This window comes from Sturnus vulgaris, chromosome 8, assembly GCF_052056855.1.
Source record: "Sturnus vulgaris isolate bStuVul1 chromosome 8, bStuVul1.hap1, whole genome shotgun sequence".
Lineage (NCBI taxonomy): Eukaryota > Metazoa > Chordata > Aves > Passeriformes > Sturnidae > Sturnus > Sturnus vulgaris.
The window spans coordinates 25,310,972-25,336,791 of NC_142250.1; the positions used below are offsets into that span (position 1 = coordinate 25,310,972).

At 52.1% G+C, this 25,820-nt stretch overlaps 1 protein-coding gene across 1 annotated transcript; it reads left to right on the top strand.

The window, feature by feature from the left end:
• The first annotated feature begins 19,052 nt into the window (after positions 1–19,052).
• Positions 19,053–20,177, top strand: LBX1 (ladybird homeobox 1). Its single transcript, XM_014883763.2, has 2 exons — positions 19,053–19,377; positions 19,675–20,177. The coding sequence occupies exons 1-2, from the start codon at positions 19,053–19,055 to the stop codon at positions 20,175–20,177; spliced, it is 828 nt and encodes a 275-aa protein (XP_014739249.1).
• The last annotated feature ends 5,643 nt before the right edge of the window (positions 20,178–25,820 follow it).

Genomic DNA, 25,820 nt, shown 5'->3' on the forward strand with positions numbered 1-25,820 from the left:
CCCAGCAGCTCTCCTCTGGCTACTGGAGCATCCAGAAAGGTGCTTCCATGTGAATTCGGGTGATGAATTTAAAGCAGCCATATTTGCAAAACAGTTTTTATGCTTATATAACAGACTCCATTCTGATTCAACAAGCATGCTGGCAGCCAGGCTTCATTCCAAATGTGTTTAAATCTCTCTGGCTTTCAAAAAGTTTATGCTTGTGCTTTAAGTAAAGCAGGTGTTTTGTGGATTGAGTCCTGAATCCTTTCCACAGAAGCACCATCTACCCATGGTCCCTTGAAGACAGCAGTGAGAGGCTTTAGAAGAGATCCTCGAGTATTTGCTGTTGTTGTTTTCTCCAACAGCTCACTGCTGTGCCACAGAGCAGGGCACTCCAGCAGCTTTCCTGGCATGCCTTGCTCCCACTCAACCCTTGCTGCACCACCAAAAATATAAAAAGAAAGGAAATTTAAACATGATGGAAAGTATATTTTCTCCCAAGTCAAGTACTGGTTCCCAAGGCACCTTGTGAGCAGGTGTAAGTTCTGCATCTCAACAAAGCCATGGACCTGACTCATTTTCTGTTTTATAGAAGGAGTGTGGTGTTCCTTCAGAAAGCAGCAGTCCCACATAAGCCTCGTTTGTATGTGAGTGAGCAGAGGGACCCCAGTTCCTGGAGCATCCCCTGCTGGGATCTCCTCACTGGGACACAACACATTCCCATCATTGCAAAAAGAGATAGAGAAGTTCTCAACATTTCCGTGTTGGAAATGTGATGCCCTTGGAGGTGGCAGTGCTCTATAGCCCCGTGTCTCATAGCACCTGGATCATTCATGGTGCTGCTCTGGGACCACACCTTCATCCCACCACTTTGGCTTTCCGACCCAACTCCCAAACCCAGGCTGAATTTTGCTTAGTTTAGGAGACTTGAGTGCACTACCCCAGGCAGGATGGCTTCAGGCCATCAGCTAAAATAGCTGCTTGTCATCATCTCCTTTGTCTGGACTTTGGACTGACAGGACCTGTCTCCGCTCCCTTTGAGATCCTTTTACACTCAGCCTCTGAAGGTCTGACTAACTCCCTTTCCTTTGCTATCTTGTCTGGTTATTTTCACCCTGTGCCTTCTTGGGTCTTTTTCTCTGTTCCCTCGTGTCCCCTTTCTCCCTCCATGTATACTCTTCCTACCATCCTGGGTGGAGAGGACTCCAGAACAGCCCTGCTGTGATTTAGGGTGTCATCCAGTCCACTGCTGTGTTTACCTGCTCTGGCATGGTGGGATGTGCTGGTGACCATGGATCTCAGTCTGTGGGACCAAGCTGGGACCATGTCACACCTTGGCAGGAGACAGCTCAGGGGGTGCTCTGCTTCAACATCCTCCCCCATTAGTGCCCACCCCCTCACACCGAGGGGCAGGTGAATCATATGAACTTCACCACTGTCATGTGGCTGCACCAGAGAGGGATGATCAAAGGAAACACGCCAAATTGCCCCAGGCTGTGCTGTGCATACCCTTCACAGCAGGCTGCCCCCAGAGTCGGGTGGCCAGTGCAGCCCAGAGCACTCTGACAGCACAAACAATTCCTCCCGGGTCAAGGACCTGGCAGAATGCAGGGTATCACTTAACTCCCAGACGTGGATGGCACAAGCTGGGGGGGTTGACTCATGTCAGTGGGCTGGACCCCTTCCCAAGGAGAATAGAGCTCCTGAGCTCAGCCACTGCTGAGGAACATGGGAACAGCATAGGCAATGATTGGCCCTGGCACTGACTGTGCCTTGATTGCCATATGCCCCAGACTGTGGTACAGGCAAAGTCAGGGTGCCAGGGCTGTCCTCCACCATAGCCCTTGGGGGATGATATTCCCACTAGGAAGATTGTTAAGCTTGCAGGGGGGAGATGCTTTTCCTGAAAGTTACTCTGATGCTGTCTGCATCTGTAAAATCAAGGCTCTATCACTCCAGGGGTTAAATTAAGCAGTGCTGGCGTGAAAGGGCAGCTCACACTGGAGCATCATGCACAGCTGTGGCCTTCTGCAGATGGGTGACTCATGCTTCACAGCAAGGACAGCACCTCAACCTTGCCTTGCATCCTCTAAGCAGGGCTGATGTGCACCCTGCTGCCTTGCTGGGCTGCACTTTGCAGTGGCGGGGGGTCTTAAGGAGTTCTTTCCCCAAAAGAAGCAGAGTTCAGGTGTACATGCACTTACAGTGAGAAGCTGGGGCTGGAGGCCAGGCTGGCATCCAGCCCCCCACCATGCAGGATCCTGCCCCAGCCCTTTCCTGCTGAAGTGGCTTTGACCTGGATCAGGACAAAGTATCCAAGCCCAACCGACATGGATGGGTTGAAAGACAGATGATACTTCCTAGAGCTCTTAAAAGGGGTGAATGTCAAATGCAGGCTCATCAACAGCACCATGCTGCTGCCCCCTTAAAACTCAGAGTGCAGGAGCACTTCCTTTGCAGCTCTGGGAGTGCTGGATTTGGCCCACCAAGAGGTCTGGAAGGGAATCAGTGGTCTGTGATCACACATCAAGCAAAGCTCGAGACTTGTGCTGCTGTCTTCTCCCACAGCAGGGAGATGGACGTCAGCAGGCTCTATCAGTATCATCAGGTCACTCTCTTCTCAGTTAGAAATGAGTTGTTACACTGAAAATAATTGACCCTTAATGCCAGCTGCAGGGACCAGAGCATGCATTGCCACGAGGTTATGCTCCTTCCAATCCATCTGCTGTCCCTGTGTTGAGCTCAGATGTCTCTTCTTCTCCCCCAGCCCCCAGCTCTCCTCTCAGCTTTCAGAGCCACCCTGGCTTCTGGGACGTGCATTTAGCCTTTCTCTTCTCCCACTACCTTCACTGCCCCACAAAGATGAGCAAGGTCAAGGATGGCTGATATATGACCACCAGTCCTTCTGGTATAATCCAGGAGGGATCTGTAATTCGTGTAATTCAGGAGGGACCTGGAAGAAGACTTGGCTACCCAATATCAATTGGCTCCTTGGGACATCACTCATGTGAATATTGCAAAGGTGACATTCTTCTCACTTCATCTGAGCTATGGCTCTGGTGAAAGCATCAAGAGATGGCATTTCCAGAGAGAGTTACTGACACTGATGGGTGATGCTGCTGCACTTTGAGGGTCCCTGTCACTGAGTACTCCCCACTTGTGAGCCTCAGCAGGCTGGGAGATTTGCTTTCTCTCTGTCCTGACTCATTCTAAAAGAAGCCACCCCATCCCAGCAATTCAGCCATGTGTTTTTATGAAAATAAACCATCAAGCAAATGGTGCAGTGATACAGTGGTATAAATGGGCTGAAGCAAGCTAATTCCTTTCCTTTTCTTATCTGCTCTCTGGCCTTGGCAGAGCCACTTCCCATCCCAGTGCCTCTATTTCTCCTCTGCTTCTCTGCCTTATTAATGCAGCCACAGGTTCCTTGGAGAGAAGCAGGAACAGGGGATGATTTGGGCTGGGATATCTGGTACCTCAGGAATGGCAATAACTGGGATTGTTGCTGCATACATTTAGGCTTTCCTCCACCCTACAGGTGCTAAAGTTCTCCCTGCCTACCCACACCCGACATAGGTTGGATACTGAGCCCAGGCCTCAGTAGGAGTCTGTTAAATGCTTTTGTGGATCTCTGAGCATGGACTTGCTGGTGGGCATGGAAAGCCACAGCAAGGAGTTGGCGGCAGGGTGGGCAAATCTAAAGTGGCTGCTGCTGGAATGCAGCATGGCAAACAGATTTATGCCCCAGCAGTATCTCTCTGTAGCTTTCAGGGAAAGGAGATCTCAAAGCTGTGGAAAGGAGGGAACTGGGAAGCAGCACTGGAGAAGCCAGAATTATTCTGCCCATGGAAATCTCCTTATAGCCATAGCAGTGTCTTGTTGTGCCGAGCATTTTCAAGGAGAAGGCAGTGGCTCAGCAGTGTTCCCAGCCCACTCCCTGCCTTCCCCTTCTGGCAAAACTGCACAGGCCCATGGATACAGGGAATGGGCAGCACGAGGCCAGGCTGGCAGCACGGGGCATGGAGCGGGCAGGTGGGCTGTCCAGGCCTTTGCAGGTGCAGGGCTATGCAGACAATGCATCTGCCATGCTCACCTCCCACCCTCTGGGAGGGATTTCGTATGCTGGTCCTATCTTCCCACATGTCTGCTGCCTGTTTATCCTCAGTGCCTTTCCTCGATGGGAACACCCGAGCGAGGCTCAGCAATGCATTGCCATTTCCACCTGCATTGCTGGTGCAGCAGGCACAAAGCAGCCAAAGCAGCCTGGCTGCCAGCCTGGGCAGGGCTTCCCAGTACAGAGCAGGTAGCAGGACCAGCCACGGCCAGGGGTAAACCTGGGGCACAACACACTGCAAAACTGATGGTGGCCTGCTACAGCAGAAGAAGGAAAGGCTGATTTACACCTCCACCATCTCCACGCTGCTTGGCTCCAGCAGAGCTAAAGTGCTGGTTTTGCCTGTACTGGGCCCATTGCGGTGCAAGATCCTGCCAAAGTGTGAGAGGGATGTGTGGTGGAAAGCGTATCAGGGGTGGAATTGTCTACACGCAAATGCTCAACTTTATGTACTTTTAACTAGAGGTGTAACAGATGGTTGCATTTCAGTCCAAGCAGCGGAGAGCCATGCCCATTCCGGCTGGAGCCAATCAATCCCACCACTCTGGGGAAAACGGCAAGCTGGGTTTGGAAGCACGGCTGCCAGCAATCCAGAGGAAGGCTTTGCACAAGCAAACATGGGCCGCTGCCATGTGAAACCAGGGAAACAGGATTAAAGAGACATCGAGACAGACAGCAGAGCACGGAGCCGCTGCCGTGGGCTGTTCCCAGAGCAAATGGCAGCAGAGACTGCAAGCAGCCAGGGCTCACCAAATGCACATCGGCCCAACCCTCCGACGGGGAGGGGATAGAACCTTCCTAGGGAGGGGAGAGAAGTTTTATGGGGTGGGGAAGGATCTACTTCCATGCAGTGATGCCATGGTAAGGGGCTGCCTGCAATGCTCTGCCTGCTCATGACACTCTGCCCAATACCCTCATCATCCACACCCCAGAGTGTGGGATGGGGAGTGTCCCCCACTGCCACAACTCCTGCTCTTCTTGGCCCCACAGCCAGGGAAACATGCCCCCTCTGAACTCAGTTACCAGTAAGGATTGGACAGGTAAGTCTGCAAATCCCAGCTGGTGCAGCTCCACAGGGGAGCCCAGAGCAACACAGCTTGGGGTCCAGGGGAAGGAGAAGCAGTGGGAAGGTGGCCAACCCACACTAGGAGACCAGCACGGATCTGAGACAGCTCCTACCTCAGGCCCCTCAAAACTCAATTGGGAGATTACAGTGAGGAGAAGTCTTTAGCCTAACAGCCTTCAAGATAACCAAGAGCTGGAGAAAGAGCACAAAAGGAAATCCAGTAAAACCAGTATCATCACCTCTCTCTGTCTCAGGGTCCTCACCTAAAGTGATGGAGATCACTTACTTGGAAAAGTGCTGTATTTCACACAAATCCCAGTATGACTGATTACCATTATAGGATGAAGGGTTAGATAAGCACATGGGTTCTTCTAAGTCTTCCAGACCTACACTGTGGGGTAAAACATTTGCACCACATTTTTGCCTCCAAAGCATGCAGATTTTCTCCCTTCATACTTTACTCTTCATCAACAAGGAGAACTAGAAAAACAGCTGAACCCACAGTTCATTTGCAAGGTTCTCAGCAGACACATGGGGTTTGGAAGGTGCCCCTTGGGATGCAGCCCTGGGAGCTGTGTGTTACAGCACTGCAGATTAGGAACTGTAATGGGAGGTCGCAGGAAATAAAGTTTCATTTAATGGCTTCTGGAGACTGAGGAATTTGGGAAAATCACTAGAACTCTGGATCCTGGCAGGAAACCCATGTTCTGTTGCTGTGCTGTCAACACCAAGCAGCCAAAAAAGACTGGGAAGCAGGTTCAAAATCATGAGAGAATGCTTAAACCAATGAAATAAAGAGTGGCTTATCCTTGTCACTTGGCCTGAGTGGTTTGTTCTTAACATTCACTCCCCTTCAAGGGTATCTCTGTCACCACAAGTTTCAGATGAGAAAATCCACATGTGCAAGTTGAACTGTCCCCAAGTGACATTTTGAACGAAATGTTAAAAACTTGCAAAAATCCAGTGAAGCAGTGAGACTGAGTGACCTGAAGAGTCTGCCCAGCAGTGCAGTAGTCAGGGTTTAAGCCCTAGAGGACTGTCTAAACAGGGGGAGATACCTACAGCAAGGACATTTTGGTCTTTGCCCATCAGTGGCACCATTCACCAGTCCAAAAGTCACATGGGTATGATTGAGACAGAAACGCATTCCAGCAAGGCAGTGGGGAGACAGCAGGCAGCCTTCTGCAATTAAAATGAAGTATTTCAAGCAAATCTGGCTCTTTCCTTACTCCTATCACATTGCAAAAGCCTCAGGAAGTCTCCCCAGGGGCTTCCTCCTCAGCCTGGCAGGGTTTGTGTCCCCCACAGTGCCATTGAGGCTTTCGTATCACCCCCACAGGGCTGGTGGCTTTAACCTGTTTCGAAGATCTGTTTTCCTTCCCCCCCTTCACCTCCTCATTCTCTCTCACAGTCACGTTCCCAGGTACCTCCCAGCAGATGTTTATGGTGCTTTTGTAAAACACTTCCACTTTCTCAAGCTTACCAAACTCTTTCTGTCTCTCAGGTGCTCCTGTCTGGAGAGTGCAATGTCATGAAATGACTGCTCTGACAGCAGGCATGTTCTCCCCCAGCTCCTCTCCCTCCCCAGCAGTGCTGTGTCTAGAGAAAAGCCTTGTGAAGGCTGACTACACTTGCCCTCACACTTCTGCTATGACCTCCTCAAGCATGAAAATTTCATACCAGGATCAAAAAGTCCCTTGGATTTAACTTTATAGCTGCAAAGCCCTCCCAGCCCTGAGAATGTGGGGTGCACAAAAGCACCAAAACCTGCGTGGGCAAAGGAACAAACCCAGAGCACTACAGGCCATGGTGAGGCCAGGCTGAGGGACAGTCTTTTGTCCAGTGCTGTCTTGGGTTCTGCCAGTGGATGCTCTCTGTTCAATGCAGTGATGCCCAGCCTAGGTTCATTCCAAGAGGGGATTTGTGAGCCCCAAACTCCTGGTCTGCTTTTCCCTGACTACTCAGGAAGCTCTGGATATTTTGGCTGACTGGGATGACCTTCCTCCAACTCATCATGGTGGTCCAACACCTTCCTCAGGTGTTTGCTCAACCAGGGACACCACAGGATGCCCCATTGCCCACCACACCATGAATGTCATTCTCCCTCTGAGATGCATCTTGACTTTGCTTGGTCATCTCCATTGAGTCCTCAGTCCTCAATGACAGGAGATTCATCTCTCCCACGCCAGCTCTATGCAGGCTGACAGGCTCTACCAAAGAACTTCCGTGCTGTCAGACAGGCTGAGGAGTGGGTGAGTGGGGATTAAGTGTGTGCCACTTCTTCCTGAACAAGTGCAAGCTGATGTGGGGTTATCAAGTGGCAGATTCATAACAAACAAAGTGAAGATCTTATCTGCATAGCTGGTAGATCAGCCATGAAACTCATTGCCCTGGGATATCACGGATGCCAAAAGATCATATGGGTAGAACAAGTGGTTAGATGCATTAATGCAAGTACAATCTATCCGGGGCTATAAGACATGAAGATATCACTTCTGGCTTGGGACTCTCTGAACCACAATCAGATGAGGCTGGGAAAGTATCCCTGGAAAGCATGACATATACTTACTAAAGTTTGTATGATAATAATATATAGAATTACATATACTACAGTTGGGTCTTTTGCTCTCTCAGGATGACCAGCAGCAGCAGCAGCAGCAATGGAGTCAGGATATGGGGCTAGGCAGAATTTCATTAAACTCTGTATGGCCTTCCTCAGCCTCTCATATCCAGTGGCTGTATGGATCAATGCCAGAGTGACAGCCATTAGCACTCCTGCAAACATATATCACTAGTGTCAATGAACTTCCTCGTTGCTCTTCTAAGGGATAAAGCATCTAATTCTGAGCGGATTCACAGACCAACATCTCCATGTCAGACCCCTGCCTGTGCCTGGGTAAGCGTGATGTTAAGGTGTGTGTTTGACTGAGCTCTGGGTCTAAAACCACATTCTCTGAGCCAGTGTTGTCTTGGGTGTGGATGTCTGAGTCTTTCCTGGAAAGTTATCAATTAAGGAAAGACTTCTCTGAAAAATCTTTCTGAAAATAGCTTCCTGTCTCTCAGGAACAGATTCTTTTCCATTGCTCATCTCTTCTCAGCTGATGCAGTAGCATTGACTTTTCACTGCTATTTTGCATGATTCTCTGATTACCCCTGAAACAGCACCATCTCCTGTGCTCCTGGTCCACAGAGAACCACCCCCATTCCTGGCACAGCCAGGTGCTGTGACATGGAGGTCTCAAACACTGCCCTGCTCCATGTCCATGAGCAAGCATGGACCCTCTGCCTCTGACCACCAACTTGTAAAGCAGAACAAGCCTGGCCTACCTCATGCAGACATTTCTGGGTGTGAATCAGCAGCTTTGGAACAGGAAAGGATCTCGAGCATGACACAAGCTGGCCCAGGTTCAGAGAGCAACCATGACTGTCTTCCTATCAGTGTCCTTCCCCACTTGCCTTTGCCCTAACTCTGCCAAAACTCCTTCTTGGAAAAGAGACCTGGGGATGGGGGCCAGATTGACCCCTCCAATCTCAGGAGAAAGTTTTGAGGAGAAAAGGTAAAACTTATTTTCCATTCAAATACAACTAATAATAAAACTAGGGAAGAACAATGCTGGAAATATGCTAAATAAGCAGAAATCTGGCTAAACAGAAGTTTTCCACAAGGCATCAGGAAATCTCTGAATTGCTATGAGTGCCTTATTTAGTGGAGTGTGTGCTTTTTGTCCACACAAGTTCCAGTCACTGCAGCCATCAAACATTTTTTAATAGGAGCATTAACTTAAGAACAGCTAACAGTAATATTCCTAGCTGTGTGGAAACAGCATTTTATTAAATGCTTCACACAGATTTTGTATAATAAAGATGAATATATTATATCCTCTGCCTCCCCCAGAGTGAAACAATAATAGGAAAATAAAAAAAAAAGCCAATAAAGTGAAACATAAATAGAGCATAATGGGACTAGTAGCAAACTGAACTGACTATATAACATCTGCTATTGTTTGCCTGGCAAATGCAAACAAGGGGAGAAACCAAGAAAGATTTGAACAGCCCTAGCCTCTTTCCCCTCTGCTGCAAGGAAGAAGCACTGATATCCCAAGCAGATTAGAGCTGACAGAACAGCACAAGGGCAACTTGCAGATTTGTCCTTAAACAAATGTGTGAGATTCCCTTAACTTCTGTGCATGAAGCAATTTTAATGAGTCTTTTGCTGCCAGGCAGTTTATGTGGGGAAATATTCCTGGTTCTAGTGAGTTCTCGATGCAAACATTCATTCATTTCAAAGCTCAGTTTTTGCCATGTGTGTGCCCCTCACTATCCTCTGGTTTCTGAAGTTACCCCATCAGCTGAGCCAAAACAAAGCCATGGGAGCTGGGCAACAAATCCAGCCAACTGAGGGGATACAGAAAGAGCTGATATCTATGGGCAAGGCTGCAGTTGGCTTCTGTGTATCCATCACCTTTGCAGAAATCAGGATAACTAAGGAATCACACTGTGAGCAGAAGGGAAAAAAGGAGGGATTTTTGCCAGGCAGCTCCTTTGCAGGTAGTGATCTGGCCAGCTCACAGGTGCAGTAAACCCAGGGCTCTGCATCTGCAAAAACCCAGTCTGTGTTTGTGACCAGACTTAAATCATAGCCATCCTGACTGAAAACAGAACTGGCTGGAAGCTGGGGGAAGGAAAGAAGAGCTAAATGCCTATAAAAGTCATTTTCTGTTTTATTTGTTATCTTACTTGTAATGATCACACCATGTTTCCTATCTATTTTTACAGTAAGTTGTACTCTGGTCTCAAGAGGCCCCTGGATGACTTATTATTAACCATGTCTTCTTATTATGGATGGTGATTTATTATCAGAATGATTCTATTTGTACTGGGTATGTTGTTTTGCTGCCAGCACAAGGCTGTTGCCATCTTCAGAGCAAAAGGTCATGTTCTTGCAGCACAGCATGCCCAGCTCCATTAGGCTGAGCTGGTGAGATTGCAGACTGCACACATGTACAGAGGAAAAGGACAAAGACCAAAGAGAAGTGAGGCCCTGGTGCACCCACAGCATTACAACTGCCCCATAGCCATGGGGGCCACAGGTGACCCAGACCCTGCTGGACTTCACACTTCCTTACCCACTGCCTACACTCCTTGTACATAATGAGGTCAGCATTTAGGGATCTGTACACATCTCAGTAAAAAAAAATCAGATCTTCTATAATTTTCATTGCATTACCAGTAAACAACCTTTTATTTAGCATTGGAAAATTAAAATAGCTTTTCTCTCCTGTCCTTGGAGTCCATATACTCCAAGATTCACAAACACTCTTTTTACTGTAAACAAAGGTCCATCTGGATTTTGGCAAGGTTCACAGGGCACAGGGACCTTTCAACACCCATTGCCTCAATGAGACTGCAAAAGGCAACAGGAGCAGGTACACAGCTTTCCAAGCAGAAAATCCCAAGATTTAAAGTGAGGGAGAGAGACTGCTTCTGGGGAAGTTGACCTGTGGTCTGGGACAAAAGGAGATATCCCCTCCACAGCTGCCCTCGGTGCCCTCCCTCTAGTGGCAGCTCCCTGGCCAGGGACCCCTCCAGCCTCGCCACTTCTAGGCTCTCCCGAGGGTGAGGGATGCCCACAGCAGCCAGCCAGCCCCTTTGCACACCCCAGACCGGTTATTTCTGCTGTGTGCAGCCCTAATACATCCTTTGCTCATTCTCTTAGCTCTTACTGATGGCAGGTCCTTGTTAAACTGGAACACCAATGCAGGCAGGTGCAGAGAACCTGACTGTTTTTTTTCATGTGCAAGCAGAATTCAGACCCACTGTTGCTGCATTAGTGAAGACCTGCTTTGCACACCTGTAAAAAACAACAGAGCTACGAGGACCTCAAGGAGATTTCAAGTAGAAAAATGGAAGAAATCTTGAGGCTGTTCACTACACAGGCTTTACTCCGTGCCCAGGAGAAAAAGTCCAGGCTGTGAAATTTCACAAGTCACAAGGGATTGTACATCAGCTGAAAAAGAGTCCTGGGTGCCAGGCAGGAGGACACGGGAATTTGGTGCCAAGAGATGTCACAAAGTGAACAAAATAGAGAAGGGAAGTGGACAGGATTCCAGGATACTGAGAGGTTTAAGAGAGATTTTTGTAGTGATATTAAACCTCAGAGTTCAGGGTGTGAATCTGAAGAGTGGGAATCAGGAAAGTCCCTAACAGGAGAGATTTTTTTTCACTCCAGCCTCCTCCAGGAAGCTCTTTTCTCTCTTTCCCCATCATACCTCCATGCAGCACTGGAGACAGGAGACAGCCTGATCTGACAGCGATCGGTACAGAAACGCTGTAAGCTGACAGCAGCTATTATGTAGGATGGGAAATGCCAGTCACCATTACAGGATGCTAAAAGTACCCATAGAAAGAGCCCTGCCTGAAACATGACCATCTGAGGAATGTGTCTAAGGTTCCTGAAACAGAAAGCAGAATAAAACAAACATCTGTGTAAAGCCTCTCATCAGAGATGTCTGCTGGTCATGGACAAAATGTTGGGGAAATGTTCTTTTATGAGGCATGTCTGAGGTTGCAGAGAGCAGCTTGACACTGGAGAGCAGTGCAGTGGATCCCTGTGTCCAGCAGCAGAGGCTGGGAGAGGTTGGAGAATCATCTTTTGAGCCTTGTCTGGAGATGGAGGCCACAAGAAGACAAGGGTGTAGCCTTTGGTGAGAGGAACAGGGGAATAGAAAAGAGGAAAGCTGCGATACTCTGGCTGGATTTGGGGGATGTCTCTCTGCTAAATGCTACTGCAGTTTGGAATAAAAAGAAGAGTCATCTGAGGCCTTGTAAACTCACCTCATGTGTGAGTGGAAAGACAAGTGAACTGTTGTTTGACCCTACCTCTAGCTGCTACCCCTTCAAAACAGGACGTGAGAGGGACAAGAGGAACAAACATGGCAAGTCTAACATGAAGAGATGTATTTTAGGGAGAATTTTCTTTCCAGCAGCACTTCTCTGAGCTTGGAGGGCTCCTGCAAGACCAGATGGAGTAGGATGAAAAAAAAAGGAGGGATGAAAAAACAAGGAGACTGAAAGAAAGAAGTGAGAAAGAAGAGCAGCCTCACACCACTGAAAGTTGGAAGAGATAACAGTCAAACTTTGGCTTTACATTTTGGTGCTGCTCTTGCAATGGATAGAAATATTAGTTTTTAATTAATTTTCTTACTGCAGTTGTTGGAAGGGGAATCACCTTCAAAAAAGAAATACAAATAACTACTTTAACAGGAAACTTTTGCTGCTGTAATTTATTGGAAGGCAAAATGAGCTCCGATTACATTATCCACCCGCACAGTGCCGGCAACGTGTACTTCGGATATTGCGCTATAATCCAATGACTGCTCCTGAATTATTAACACCAAGTTGTTATTAGAAGAAGTTGCCTGCCTTATTTCCACCATTGTCCCCCCCCACTCCCTTTATTAAGTTTCAATTGATTCCCCACACCTCCTCCTGCCCCCCAAAAATGAGCCTTCGCCTCCCCGGCTCTTTCATAGCTGGCACAAACGTTACTTGCATTTGGCAGCCTGGTGAATTATTCACGCGTGCCGGGAGCGGCAGAGATATTACAGGTCTCGGAGGAGCCAGCGCGGCTCGGCTGTCACAGTCCTGGGTGGCTGTGCCGTTTGTCCCCCCCTCAACCAACCAACCAACCAACCAACCTAAGTTTTGTGGAGCCCCGAGTCCGGAGCGCAGTTGCGGGGCAGGGAGAAGCCTTGCGGCAGACTCTCCGCGGCTTCTCTCCCCAGGGAAGAGAGGGATACCCAGGGCAGGGGTGAGAGATGAGCATCACCTCGGGTCTCGACACACCCGGACCAGCCCCGCGGGGCCCAGAGGTGACAGGGGAGCCCGGGGCTTTGCGCTATTTCCAGCCGCCTCCGGGCGCAGCTGCACGGACCGGGCGCCGTCTGCCCCCGCCTCCCCAGCGCCCAGCCCCGCCGTCCCAGGGTCAACTTCGTGGCCACCCCTTCTCCCTTTCCATCCTCTTCTCTGGAACCGAGAGAGACTGGAGAGAAGGCGGTGGCTGCTCCCTGTCCCAAAACCAAAGTGGCCCAGGGGACAGACAGGTTATGAACAGGCCGGGGGTGCTCTGATCCCCTCTGAAGAGTCTTCCCCGCTTGCCCCACTGCCCGCCTTGCCTTTCCGGAGCTGGGACGGGCAGGGAGGGTCCGAGAGCTACTAAATCTCTGTCATACACAGACCCTGACACAGTCAGGAGGTCTGAAATGCCCCCGACCGGTTCCGTGCCGCCTTCCTGCCCTCCAGAGGCCTTCTGCAGATGGCATTAATCGGAGTATTTAGGGGGTTTTAAAACTATGAATTGATAAAAATCAAACTCTCTCCTTGCCTGGAGCTGGGAGAGGCACATCCCGACTGTTTTTCCCAGGGACCTTGAATCCTACTGTATTTCTTGGACTAGAAAATAAGTTACTAAAATGTAAAAGATCAAATACATTCAGACGCTCCTATCGGCCCTTCTCTCACGGGAACTCCTGGAACGGCTACCGGAGGACTCTGTTCACAGGGGGAACCCGGGAGTCTGGCTAGGGAGCCATCAGCACAGACTGGTTCTCTAGTCCCAACAAACCCCAGGGAATCCCTAAAATCCACCGGGACGAGAGAGTCCCTCGGCTGTACTAAGAGGAACGAACACGTACCGGCTCCGGACGTTTGGGATGGGCTCACCTCCACATTTCTCCCCCGCTATGGAAAATGTTCCCTAGGACCCCACGCAGAGTGATGAGGTGGCTGGAGGTGTTGATCCACTCCCTGGTCGTTCCTTTCCATTTGTGCTCTAAAACGACTTGTGGGGGAGATGGGCTCCCCTATTTCCTTAACACCAGCCCGAGAGTGTGCCCGCTTACACTGGGCCAGGGACTTGCCCAAACTGAGGCTTCCCCCCCCTCCCGGCCCCACAGCGGGACAGCGAGAGCGGTGCGAGCACAGCCGTGCCAGTTCCACTATGCGGGGACTTTGCGAGGGGGAAACAAATCGGCCCCAAGGGTGGGCAGAAAATGCACGGACCCTGCAGCTCCTCTCATCTCGGCGCCGCTGAGTCGCCCTGAGAGTTGATTTGCAAACGAAAATCCCCAGGTGAAATCGGGGAGCTGGGCACCGCGCTGCCCTCCCGCCCGAGAGGGTTTGGTCCTCTCATCCCACTTCTGGTCCCGTTTCTGGGCCCGCGGGTTTCGTCCCTGATCGGCCCCGTTCAGATCCCGGCTCAGCGGCCGAAGACCGCCCAGGGAACGGCGATTTCTCCATCTTTCTCTGTCGGGGAAAGTTCGGAGCTTCACGGGGCCAGTGTGCTCCAGCCGAGCCGGGTCGGGCCGGGCCGGGCGCGCTGCCCCTGACCCTGGCTCCCAGGCCGGATGCGAGCGCTCGGGTCACATTTATTTTTAGTGCAGAGAAGTTTCTTCCCCTGCAGGGAGGCGGTTGCGAGCATCGCTGTACAACGAGCTCCAGAAATGGGCTGTGCTGGGGAGCTTCTCCCCAAGCCCACAGCGCTCTTTAGTACCCCGGCGCCCCCTCCCCATCACAGCTAGGAGCCGACGGGCGCCCAACTCGGGACAGTTGTTTTCCAAAGACAGCAGTTCCCTGTGGCGGCGGGATCAGGGGATACCTGTAGGTACCTGTTACCGCCTGTTTTTCAAGAGTGGACTGGGACAGGGACCACAGACCCCACCGTGGCTCTCCGTCCTCCGTCCGTCATCGCCGGTCCAATCGAGGTCTTTCCGCCCCTTGGCAATACCAGCCCCAAACTTGAAGGGGTGCTTGAAGACTAAAACTGTTCTTAGATTCCCAGCTCGCTCTCCCGGCCTTTGAGAGATGCTGTGCCAAGACTCGCTAACAGCTCGAGGGCACGGAGTTTTGCTCCTCTCCACGTTGCTAATAGGGAGTGGTAACGTGTTTAGACCACTTAGACTAGGCAGACATAGCTGGGAGCCATGCACGGCTCAGCTATGCCGGGAAAGGAGGTGTCATTTGTACGCAGTTACTTTGGTGATCAACACTTGAATGATATATGCCTCCTGCTTTAATTATATTCCTGTGACATTTTCCTGGACAGGAGCGGACCGCACACAGCCAGAGCCGGGCAGCCCCGGGAGCGTCCTGCTGCTGCCCGCCGGGCCCTGGACTGTTCCGGGGAGGGCAGCCACGCCGACACCCCGAAATACGGTTCTGGAGACGGCAAGGGGAGAGGCTTCCAAAGATGTTACTCATAGCCAGACCTTTTTTTTTTTTTTTTTTTTTTTTTTGCATATGTCCCCACTCACGAGCAGTTTTGGATTCAGCGGCAGGTTTCTCCTCTCTGAGGAGGAAACGCCGCAGCTTTACTCGCTTTTCTTCCACGGTGGAAGACAGAGACCCGGAGAGACACTTCCCCGAAGGCTTCAGTGGAAGCCCTCATCCATCCCTGTGGACATCCAAAGGGCCGCCGTACCCCCCCAGCCCTGCTTCCACCCGCCTCTCGGCCGGGGACCCGACTCAAAACTTCTGCCCTCACCAGGAGTAGGTCAATTCCAGGTCCCACTCCGAGGGGCTGTAGCAGGCAGAAGCGGGAGGTGGGGGGGGGGGGGGGGGGGGGGGTGTTGGAGAGCATTGGACGACGGTATTCTTCCCCAAACGATCTGAAAGCTGGGACACACGACCAGCAGCTGCGTCCCGGCGGGACGGGCAGAAGAGCCCGGCGGGATGCGAAGTTCCGTGGCAGTGGCTGGAGCAGGCCCCCGGCTGTCCCTGGGGCTGCCTTGCTCTCCCGGCCCTCCGAGTACAGTGAGATGCAATGGGACACGCCGGGGGGCACTGAGGGTCCCTAATTCGGGGCTGGGTGCCAAACGGGCTGCCAAAAAAGAAAAAATAATTAAATTCCGAAGGATGAGGAGGGGAGATGAAGAGTTCTCCCCTTAAGCCGGGTTGGGGGCAGCCCAGCCCACCCCCGGTGCGCAGAGAGGGAGGGAATCGTTTGCGAGGATGGAGATGCAGCGGTTGCAAAGGAAAAGTAAGTACAGGACAAACGAACCCAAATCCGCTGAAAGCAGCACCGGGAAGCCGAGGGAGAAGGGGTCCGTCGGAGCCCGCCGGGACAACCACCCTTCCCTCTCAAGCACCCTTTTTCTCAATGAGGTGCTGCTGTGTGGGAAGGGACGCTGGGCACAAGGGCAGGCGTCAGGCCTGGAGCCACCGGGCTGAGCTACTCATGCAAAGCATGAACCCGGCTATTCCCTGCCAGGCAAGGCAAACGAGGAAGGGTCTCTCTATGTCAGGAAGTCTGTACTGAGGCTGCTGTCCGTCCTGCCCCGTGCTATTAGGGAGCCAAAAGAAAAAAAGCAGGGTGCTTTTAGAGCCCTGTCCTTCCGCGTAGGAAGAGAGGGGAGACACAGGCTGGGGGGACAACAGGGGATCCAAAACGGTTCGCAGGATTTCGCTGTGTCTCAAGCACTTTTATCCTGAGCGAAACGGGCTGTGCTCGAAATGGGGACGTAAGTTGCTCCCATGTCCGCACTCCGCTCCGCAGGAAGGGCTGCAGCCCGTAATCGGCTGCTCCTCAGAGCATCCCATACACCCGCCAGCCGCCCAAACTCGCACCCAGGAACGAGGCTATTCGTCTTTCGTTTTTTCCCCCCCTCTTTTTATTTTTTTTAAATCTTATTTCTGTAATTATAACACCAGCACCCCGGCTGAGTTCTCAATAAAACCTGGATCCTGACGTAAAACGCCACGCTGGAAAACAATGCGAGGGGACACAAGGGAGAGGAGGAAAGTCTCTAATTGGTTAAAATATGTTTAAATCACTTCATAAAACCCAAGCAAAGCAAAGCAAATAATCCACCTAGCAAAGCAAAGAAGCCGGGCGATTTAGAATCAGTGTAATTCGCTCCCCCCCGACCGACTCCCCCCCATCTCCTCGCAGTATTTGATATGATGAATAACCCAATATAGGCCTTTAAAAATAGGTCACTGCATAAAGAGACTCCCAGAGAGCTATAAAAAATGGGAAGAGGGCGCTTTAAGGAGAGGAGCCATTTGCTTCTTTTGTGCTTGTTTGGTACCTAGCGGCCTGGGAGCTGCCAGCCGTCCTCCTCTTGGCCCTCAAGGTGAGGAGGGAAAGTTGGGGCCGGATCCAAGCCCCTGCCTCTCTTCCTGCCCCACCGCCCCTCCAGCCACCGCCCGGCCCGTCCAGCCCCAGCCCGGCCCGCAGCTCGTGTCCCGGCCGGGGTCCCTCCGGGGACCGTGGGGTGTTCACGCCCGCAGTGGGGGCCAAGCTGTTCACCCCGGCTCTGGGCTTTGTCTCCGTCCCTGCGGAACGGCGAGACAGAAGCGGGATGGTGATCCGCGTTGAAATACTAACGAGAGGGTCTGGCCGAGATCCGGGCCGGGCCGGGTTCCCCGAGAGTGGGGGGCACAACAACTCTCGCCACCCCTGCCCCTCTACAGAGCCGCCCGTGGGCTCACAGCAAAAGGACTCGGGGCAGAAACCGGCCCTTCCCAGACTCTTTTCCCCCGCGCTGCTCCCGGCCAGGACCACCCGGTGCCCCCGGAGCCCAAGAAGCCGCCGACATCCCCGGAGCGCTCCCGGCCCGCAGTCCGCCACGCAGTCCCTCCGTGGGCTCTCCCAACACCGGGGGGCCCTGCTCCCTCCCCGGCCCCCGCAGCACGCTCCGAAACAGGGCGCTGGGAAAGAGGAGCACGACAAATTCGGCGGAAACCTTCGGGTTTTATTGGAAAGGAAAGGTCTGCCTTACCTGGAACCAGGCTCTCCCCTTCTTCCCCTCATAAAAAAAAAAAAAAAAAAAAAAAAAAAAAAAAATTAAAAAATCAAACGGCTCTAGACAGAGCTGGAGAGAGACATTTTGAATAACCTGATAGCAGAAATTAGCAGGAGGGAGAAACAGAAGGAAAACCAAAAAAAAATCTCGGGGGAAAAAAAACCAAAAAAGATACAGCCGGATATTTTTCGGTTTGTTTTGTTTTCGCTTATTATTATTTTTCACTATACTGTATTATCCTGATGCAATAAAGGCTGGTTTGTAATGTAATTTAAAAATATATATGTCCAAACAAATAGCAGGGCCAGAATATGACAAGTGCATTCAGCATTATAATTCAACTGGGCTCCACCTCCATACCGCCTCCTAATTAATGGGTCTCCGAACTTGCAAAAGCCTGCATTGGACAGAGAGAGAGAGAGAGAGAGAGAGAAAGAGAGAGAGAGAGAGGGCGAAAAGTGTCATTGAAGATAATTGATTACCTCCCAATCAACAATAACTTGTTAGCAATAGTCAATTACCCCATCTCTTCTCGCTTCTTTCCCCCTGGTCCGAGGTCTCGGTGCGAGGGCTGCTCTTCCCCTCGACGAAGTCTGCTTTTTTTTTCCTTTTTTTTTTTTCAATTATTTTTAAAAATAATTTTGGGGTGGGTATTCGTTTGGGGTGGGGGGGGCAGGGAAAGTGCTGTGATTTGGGGTGTTTCTTAAAATAGCAGCTAGAAAGAGAAAGAAAGAGGAGAGACAAGGAGAGAGAGAGAGAGAGAGAGAGAGAGAGAGGAAACAGAGAGGAGGGGGGGAACCTCCGACCCAAAACCCTGGGACAAGAGGTACGGCAGGACCACCTCTCGGCGAGGGACCGACGGCAGCTCCGCTCCGCGCCCGCCCGCCGCCCTGCCCGCCCGGCCCGCCGCCCGACGTGGCTCTCCCCGGGAGGACCCGGGGCTCCTCCGCCGGAGTTGGAGGTGGGCTTCAACTTTTGCTCGCTGTCTTCGCCGCCGTCACCCCACGGTCCCGCCGGGGGCTTCTCCCCGCGGCAGCGCATCCCCGTCGCGGGTGGGGAAGGCAGCCCCGTGCAGCCCGGCCCCACCATGACTTCCAAAGAAGAACCCAAGCCCTCCTCGGGGGAAGAACGGCGGCGGAGCCCCCTGGATCACCTCCCACCGCCGGCCAACTCCAACAAGCCCCTCACCCCCTTCAGCATCGAGGATATCCTCAACAAGCCCTCGGTGCGGAGGAGTTACACCCTCTGCGGAACGGCCCACCTCCTCTCCGCCGCCGAGAAGCACACCCCGGCCGGGCTGCCCCTCTCCGGCCGGGCGCTGCTCTCCCAGACCTCGCCCCTCTGCGCCCTGGAAGAGCTGGCCAGCAAGACCTTCAAGGGGCTGGAAGTCAGCGTGCTGCAGGCGGCCGAAGGTAAGCCCCGCTCAGAGTAGGGGGGTCCTCCAAAGTGTGGGTGCCCCGCTCCTCCCCACGGCCTGGTTTTCCTTTCCTCCTCGTCCCCCGCCATCTCCCAGGGTGTCGCATGGGGTGGGATGGGGCTCCCTGGGCGGCCGGGACTCGGCAGCATCCTCCCCCCGTGGCCCTCGGGGTTCGGGAGATGGGGCTCTGCCCCGCTCCCTCCAGATACCGACGGGGCAGGGCTGTGGGGTCCAGGGGCTCGGGTCGGGGTGGACATGGGAAAGCGGGGACAATCTGGCGGCTCGTCGGCAGGCCGGGACGGGATGACCATCTTCGGGCAGCGGCAAACGCCGAAGAAGCGTCGGAAGTCGCGGACGGCCTTCACCAACCATCAGATCTACGAGCTGGAGAAGCGGTTCCTCTACCAAAAATACCTGTCGCCGGCGGACCGGGACCAGATCGCCCAGCAGCTGGGGCTCACCAACGCCCAGGTCATCACCTGGTTCCAGAACCGCCGCGCCAAGCTCAAGAGAGACCTGGAGGAGATGAAGGCCGATGTGGAATCGGCCAAAAAGCTGGGCCCCAACCCCGCCGTGGACATCGTGGCCTTGGCCGAGCTGGAGCCCAGCGCCGAGGGAAGGGGCAAGGCACGGCCCGGGTCCCCGCCGCCGCCCCCCGCCGCCGCCCGGGAGCCCGGCGCTCCGCCGCCGCCCCGCCCCGCCTCGCCCCCCACGGAGCGGCCCCGCAGCCGCCGGGACAGCGAGGAGGAGGAGGAGGAGGAGGAGGAGGACGTGGAGATCGACGTGGATGACTGAGGGGCGGCTGGCGTCCCCCCCCATGTCCCTCCCCCCCCATCCCGACAGCTCCAAACCGGCACCCTCGGCCCCCATCCCGGCCCCGGCAGCGCGGCGGGGCGGCTGCTCCCCTCGGTCGGAGCAATAAGCAATAGACCCCCACCACAGACACACACCCCCGATTAATTTAGGGTAGAGTCGATATCCCTCCGCCTGCCACATCTTCGGAACGGTGCAATTACGGACGGCTTCTGTATAAATATTTAAACGTATATATTGGAATTTTTTTCCTTCCCCCTTCTTTTTGAGGTTTTGATTATTATTTTTTTTAATAGCTATCAGTGATGATTATTTTATCTATAAGGGAGATGCGTAACCTTGGAATAAACCTGGCTTCCAAAAGATGTTTGGGAAAGCAGTTGTTTTCAAAGACTTCCGAAACAAACCACTTTAGAGAAGATATAAGTTAGGCTTAAAACGGCAACAGCAAAAAAATCAGCCGCTTTCCTTTCCTTGCATGTTTCAGATGTGCACGAACTGTTTTTTTTCCTTTTTAAAATATTTTTTCTTTCGCAATCTTGGGAATTTGGGGCTGGGTTATAATGCAAGTTGAAAAATATATACTTTCTTTTTTTCCTAGAGCATAGAGATTTGTCTCCAATGCAATTTCTGCCTCATTTTACCAATTAAAAGCTATTTTTACCATTTTCTGCTATTGTTGTGCTTTTATTAAAAAGCTGCCTTTCGTATTTTTGATATGAAGGTGGTAACAAAAAAAAAGAAAAATAAAAAAATCCTAGAATTATTTTTTACTCTTTTTAGAATTTTTTGCATGCTATGGAAATAAAAAAGGACAAATCCCAAAATCAATACATTTAAATATTACACTATAAATTTAAAAAAAATGTACAGATTTAAGACCTGGTTTTGTTTGAATTGTACAAATTTTAAAAGGCCTGCTATTTAAGTTCCGATAGGGACAATGTCGCTTTATTTACTGTCTCTTAGAATTGTACAGATAGCTCTTTTTTTCCGATACAATAAAATCTTTACCATTTTAATATACTTTTTAACGTCCTTCATTTGTGACCGAAAATCACCCCGCCGGTCCGAGGCTACGCCAGACTTTTCCCCCACAGGAATCTTCCGTCCCGTTTGCATTTAAAGTTGCTCTGAGAGCAGTACCTGCGAGAAAAATGACAGGAAAGGAGCTCACGAGCGAAACCAGTATTATTATTATTTTTTTTTTCCTAAGTCTAATGCCAGGCAGAGTTTAGCAAAGGAAGAACGCGGAGCATCGATAAGGCCGGAGGTGCGGGCAGCGCTTCCCGGGCGCGGGGGATGCGCGGCGGCGGGAGCGCGGAGGGGCGAGCGGGACCACCGGGACTCCGGGACCCTCCCGCTGTCAGCAGGGCATTTCCAGCCTGAAATTGGAGGGGAAAAAAGAGGGGCAGAGAGGAAAAAAAAATAACGGAAAGAAAAAACAAATTCGAGCGGCAGCAAGGTGTTACCAGCGATTTGGACAAAAGGAGCGGGGTGTGCTGCGGGGGGAGCTGCCCTCAGCTCGGCGGGCCAGGCCTCCCGTTTCTGGGCAAAAGCTGCCAAGGGGACACGGGGATGGAAAATGTTTCGTTTCCTCCCTTTAATTCTTTTTCTTTTTCTTTCCTCCCTCCTTTTTTTTTTTTTTTTTTTTCCCATTTATTTTTTCCTTTATTTTTTCCAGCCAAAATTAAAGCCCTGGTGAATGTGTTTTCTCTTGGCAGCGTGACTTGCCTTTGGAGTCGAGCAACGTGTGTTTCTCCCTATTCTTTGCAAAATTTATGTGAGAAAGGCAAATCTGGTGTACAGTGGTGGAGTCGGCAGAGAAGTGTCCAGATAAGACGGGGTTGGTTTGTGGGCTGGATTTTTTTTTTTTGGTCCAGTTTCTCCGAGGCTAAATAAATCTTTCTCCTCTTTGAGAATGGATGGGGTTGTAATTTTTAGCGTAAAGCATGAAAACTGGGGACAAATGAGCCCTCTTCTCTGAAGTGACAAGCGACAATGGAGCATATACAGCCTCCTGCGGTTCGCCATGCTGAAACAAGCGTGCCCCTCCACAGCAGAGAGAAGGCGAGCGCTTGGAGACCATATGGTTTTAGAATTTTCTTCACAATTTCCAGACAATTTGATGGATTAGGTTAACCCTCCCTTCCACTGTTTAACTCCACAACAATGGGAGCAGAGCTGTTCTCCCTTCGTCGGGGCATCTGTGCGCTTCTATTCTTTTTTCTTTCTCTCTTGGTATTTGGAACAAGCCTATGAATTACAATGAAATTCACTTTTCTTTAGTATTATTTGGAAGAGCACTTGTTTTCCGCCACCTCCCGCCCCCACTTCGCTATCCCCTCTTTTTTCTTTTTTCTTTCTTTTTTTTTTTTTTTTTTTTTTTTTTTTTTACCTCCGAATGATAGCTTTGACTTCTGTCCAGATCTCTCGGAAAGCCTTCAATCTTGTCCTTAAGTGTTTTTATGCTAAACAGGGAAATCGTAAATGCTGAGAAACTGTGACATTTATGTGAAGATCTAGTTAAAGGGCTTTATTTGTTTTCTTTATCTGTTTTTTTTTCCCCATTCCCTCTCCTGTTCCCCCTCCTCTTCTGTCCCCTCCCTCCCCCCAGTCTTTTATTCTTTTGTCTTGGAATGGATTTAATGAGGCTGCAAACAGTACAATTCACTATAACCAAGAAATAAAAAAAAAAAAAAAAAAAAAAAAAAAAGAAGAAGAAAAAGAAAAGAAAAGTGGCTGGGTGTATGGAAAATAGTCTGGGAGTTAATTTGGGTTTCTGATCTATTGACTTCTGAGCGCAAAGAGAAGAGATGCGGGGCCGCCTTGCACCCGCAGAAGTTTACCACACGTGGCCGGGGCGGGTTAGTAAATAAAGCCTCCTCCTGAAGATTTGTAGCCTGTTAATTTGGCTAGCCCCCCTTTTCCAAATAACTGAGATTTTGGCTGTTTAATCTGCGTTTTGACAAACAAAAGATTTTTTTTTTTTTTTTAGCTTAAAAATTAAGCTCTGGCTTGTGCCCTTCGTTTGTCATCCAGTTTGAAATGCACTGTTCCCTGGGACCACCTACATGACTACATCTATTGCTGGGGGTTTGCTCTCCTTCGAATTTTAGATACAATACGGGTTTTGGGTTTTATTCTTTTCAGTGGTCTGATGGTTTTTTGATTGTTGTTTTTATTTTTTTCTGGTTTGTATTTTTTTTTTTTTCGGGGAGGTGGGTGGGTGTGGGAACGGGACTGTTGTTTGTTTCTCGGTTGGTTTGGGTTGGTTTTCCCCGCAGCAGCAATAGGGACGCGGGGACAGCGCTGAATCGTGCCCTCTGGGCTGACCCAGCCGCAGCCCTTCCCGGCCCACTCGGAGGACTGCTGCCATGGATGCGGCACGGAATCCCTCCTGCCTGCCCCAGATTCCCAGATTTAGGGATCCAAATTAGGGATCTCCGGATCTCCTCACCGACCCAGGGGCCGCCGGCCGCTCCCCTCCGTGTCCAGCGCTGTCCCGGAGAAGGAGGGAGCTGGGCCGAGACCCCCAGCTGGAACTTCTAGACCGGGGACACCTGGGGCAGGTGTCCCCTGTCTGGCCTTCAACCTGCCCCCAGTACTTCCTGCACGGATTCACAAGCGGGGGACAGAGTCCGTCCCGTTTCCCAGCCCCAGCAAACCCGCAGCGTTTCGGAGTTTCTCGCCCCCAGTCCGGTGCTCCGGAGCCCAGTCCGGCTCACCGTTGTTGTCCCTCTGAAAAGGTGGGCGTGGGACAGGGGGAGAGACAGGCCTTTCCCAAGTGATTCCCGACAAGAAAAATAAAGGCGTCAGTCCGCTTAAACACCCCAGGTCCTGGCCCGGAGAGGTGAAAACTAGCAATTAGCAAAAGGGTGCGCAGAACATGGAAGCGCCTTGCGGGAGCGAGCTGGAGGCCCGGAGGTCCCACATCACCCGCCCCGTCGGGGGCTGCGCTGCCCCGTGTGTCCCGCGTCGGGGCGGGTGTGGGCAGCGGGCGCGGGCAGGTGCGGGCAGGGCCAGCAGGGCGTGGCGATTCCCGAGGGTCTCGGTCTAGCCCGCACCTCGACCACCGCTGTCCCCTCCCGGTAGAAACCCCGTTTCTCAAACGCAGGAGCCGGACAAGCCCTCCTGCGTGTCCCCCTCCTCCCGCCCCTGCCATACCCATCCTTCATCCCCAAACTTGACACTGCCTTAGATTTCGTTTGAAGGTGTGAAGGGAGCGGGAGGGGAGGAGGCTGTGGGGGGTGTTGTCTGCTTGGAAAAGCCACTGTTTAGTGTTTGCAAGGGGGAGTTTAGCATTTTTTTTTTTTTCCTGAGGGGGGTGGAAAAGATCCATATTTGATCTTGTTCACTTCACACAGGGCTCCCAGACGGAGAATAAAGCCCCCTTCTGAATTATCCAACAGGGTTGAAGCAGGTTGAGTCAGTGAAATTCAGTTCCTTATTTTATGAGGTGTCAGAGCTGATGTCGAATATGGCAACGATAACTAATACTACAGTCTGAGGGACCAGAACGTGGTAATTAATCCCAAAGACTTAAGTGTATTTTAGTTCAGGAGAAAAAAAATCACTAATTCAATCGTCCGGAAAATTGAAGTTTGATGCATGAGTCTCTGCTGAAAGGAAAGGCTTTTTCTTCCCGATTCTGGGGTTGGGGCAGGAATCGCAGCCTGTCTGCTCCGCTCCCCGGAATGGCCCCTGTGCAGGGCCACTGCCCGCCCACCCCCAGCCCGGGGCACACCGGGGACCGGCAGGCTGAGGGACAGAGGTGACACAGGGCTCTCCTCATTCCCTCCGCTTGTCACATCGTCTTTCCCGCCCGCCCCCAGCAGTAACACCAAACATTCGCGGCCGTATCGCGACCGCTTCCTTGTATCGCGACACGCGGAAAGGCTGTCGGGCAGCGCCGCGAGTCCCAGCAGCTCTTGGCTCCCACCGTCCCCGTACCTTCGGCAGCGGGTCGGGTGGGACATCAGCATTCTGCCTGCCATGCCCACACCCGCACCCACACCCGCACCTCACACCCTCTTCCCCCCGCGGCTTTCGGCCCCGGGGCAAGGCCCGTGTTTGCTCTCTCGGCTCTGCGGCACTCTGGGGGGCGCTGGGGACCCCGGCCCCCCTCCTGTGCCCGAGCGAGGACACGGGCACCCTGGGGCACCCTGAGGCATCCTGGGGCAGCCCGGGCAGGGCCGGTCCCTCTTGGAACCGGAAAGATCCCGGCGCCGTGATATCGGTGGGGCCGTGCTCGCCAGCATTCAGCCCCACGGCCGTGAGCATCCTCCTCCGCGCCGCTCGGCCGCGGACACCTTTCAGCCTTCTAAAACTCCGGTCTCTCCTTCGGGCCAAGCGGGGAAGCCCCGCCGGATCACTTCTGTCCCCAACCTCTACCTCCTGCCAGGCTCCCCGCGCGGAACCTGGAGGGTTCATCCGCCCCGACGGGCTGGGCTGGCACCCCTGGGGTGTCCGTGGAGTCTGAGTGTCTCTTCCGCAACGAGGGGCGGTACATTCGAGGGGCCTGGCCCTTCGCCCTCCCCGTCCAGGTGAGCCCAGGGCGGGTGGGGAACAGAGAGCGAAATCTTCCCTCAGGCTGTCTGGGGGGACTGAGCCTGCCTCAGGGGG

Excerpts from the sequence above, each read along its gene's own strand:
- LBX1 (XM_014883763.2), top strand. The coding sequence starts at position 19,053 with ATGACTTCCAAAGAAGAACCCAAGCCCTCCTCGGGGGAAGAACGGCGG. Across the intron at positions 19,378-19,674 it reads CGTGCTGCAGGCGGCCGAAG|GCCGGGACGGGATGACCATC; the intron begins GTAAGCCCCGCT and ends GCTCGTCGGCAG.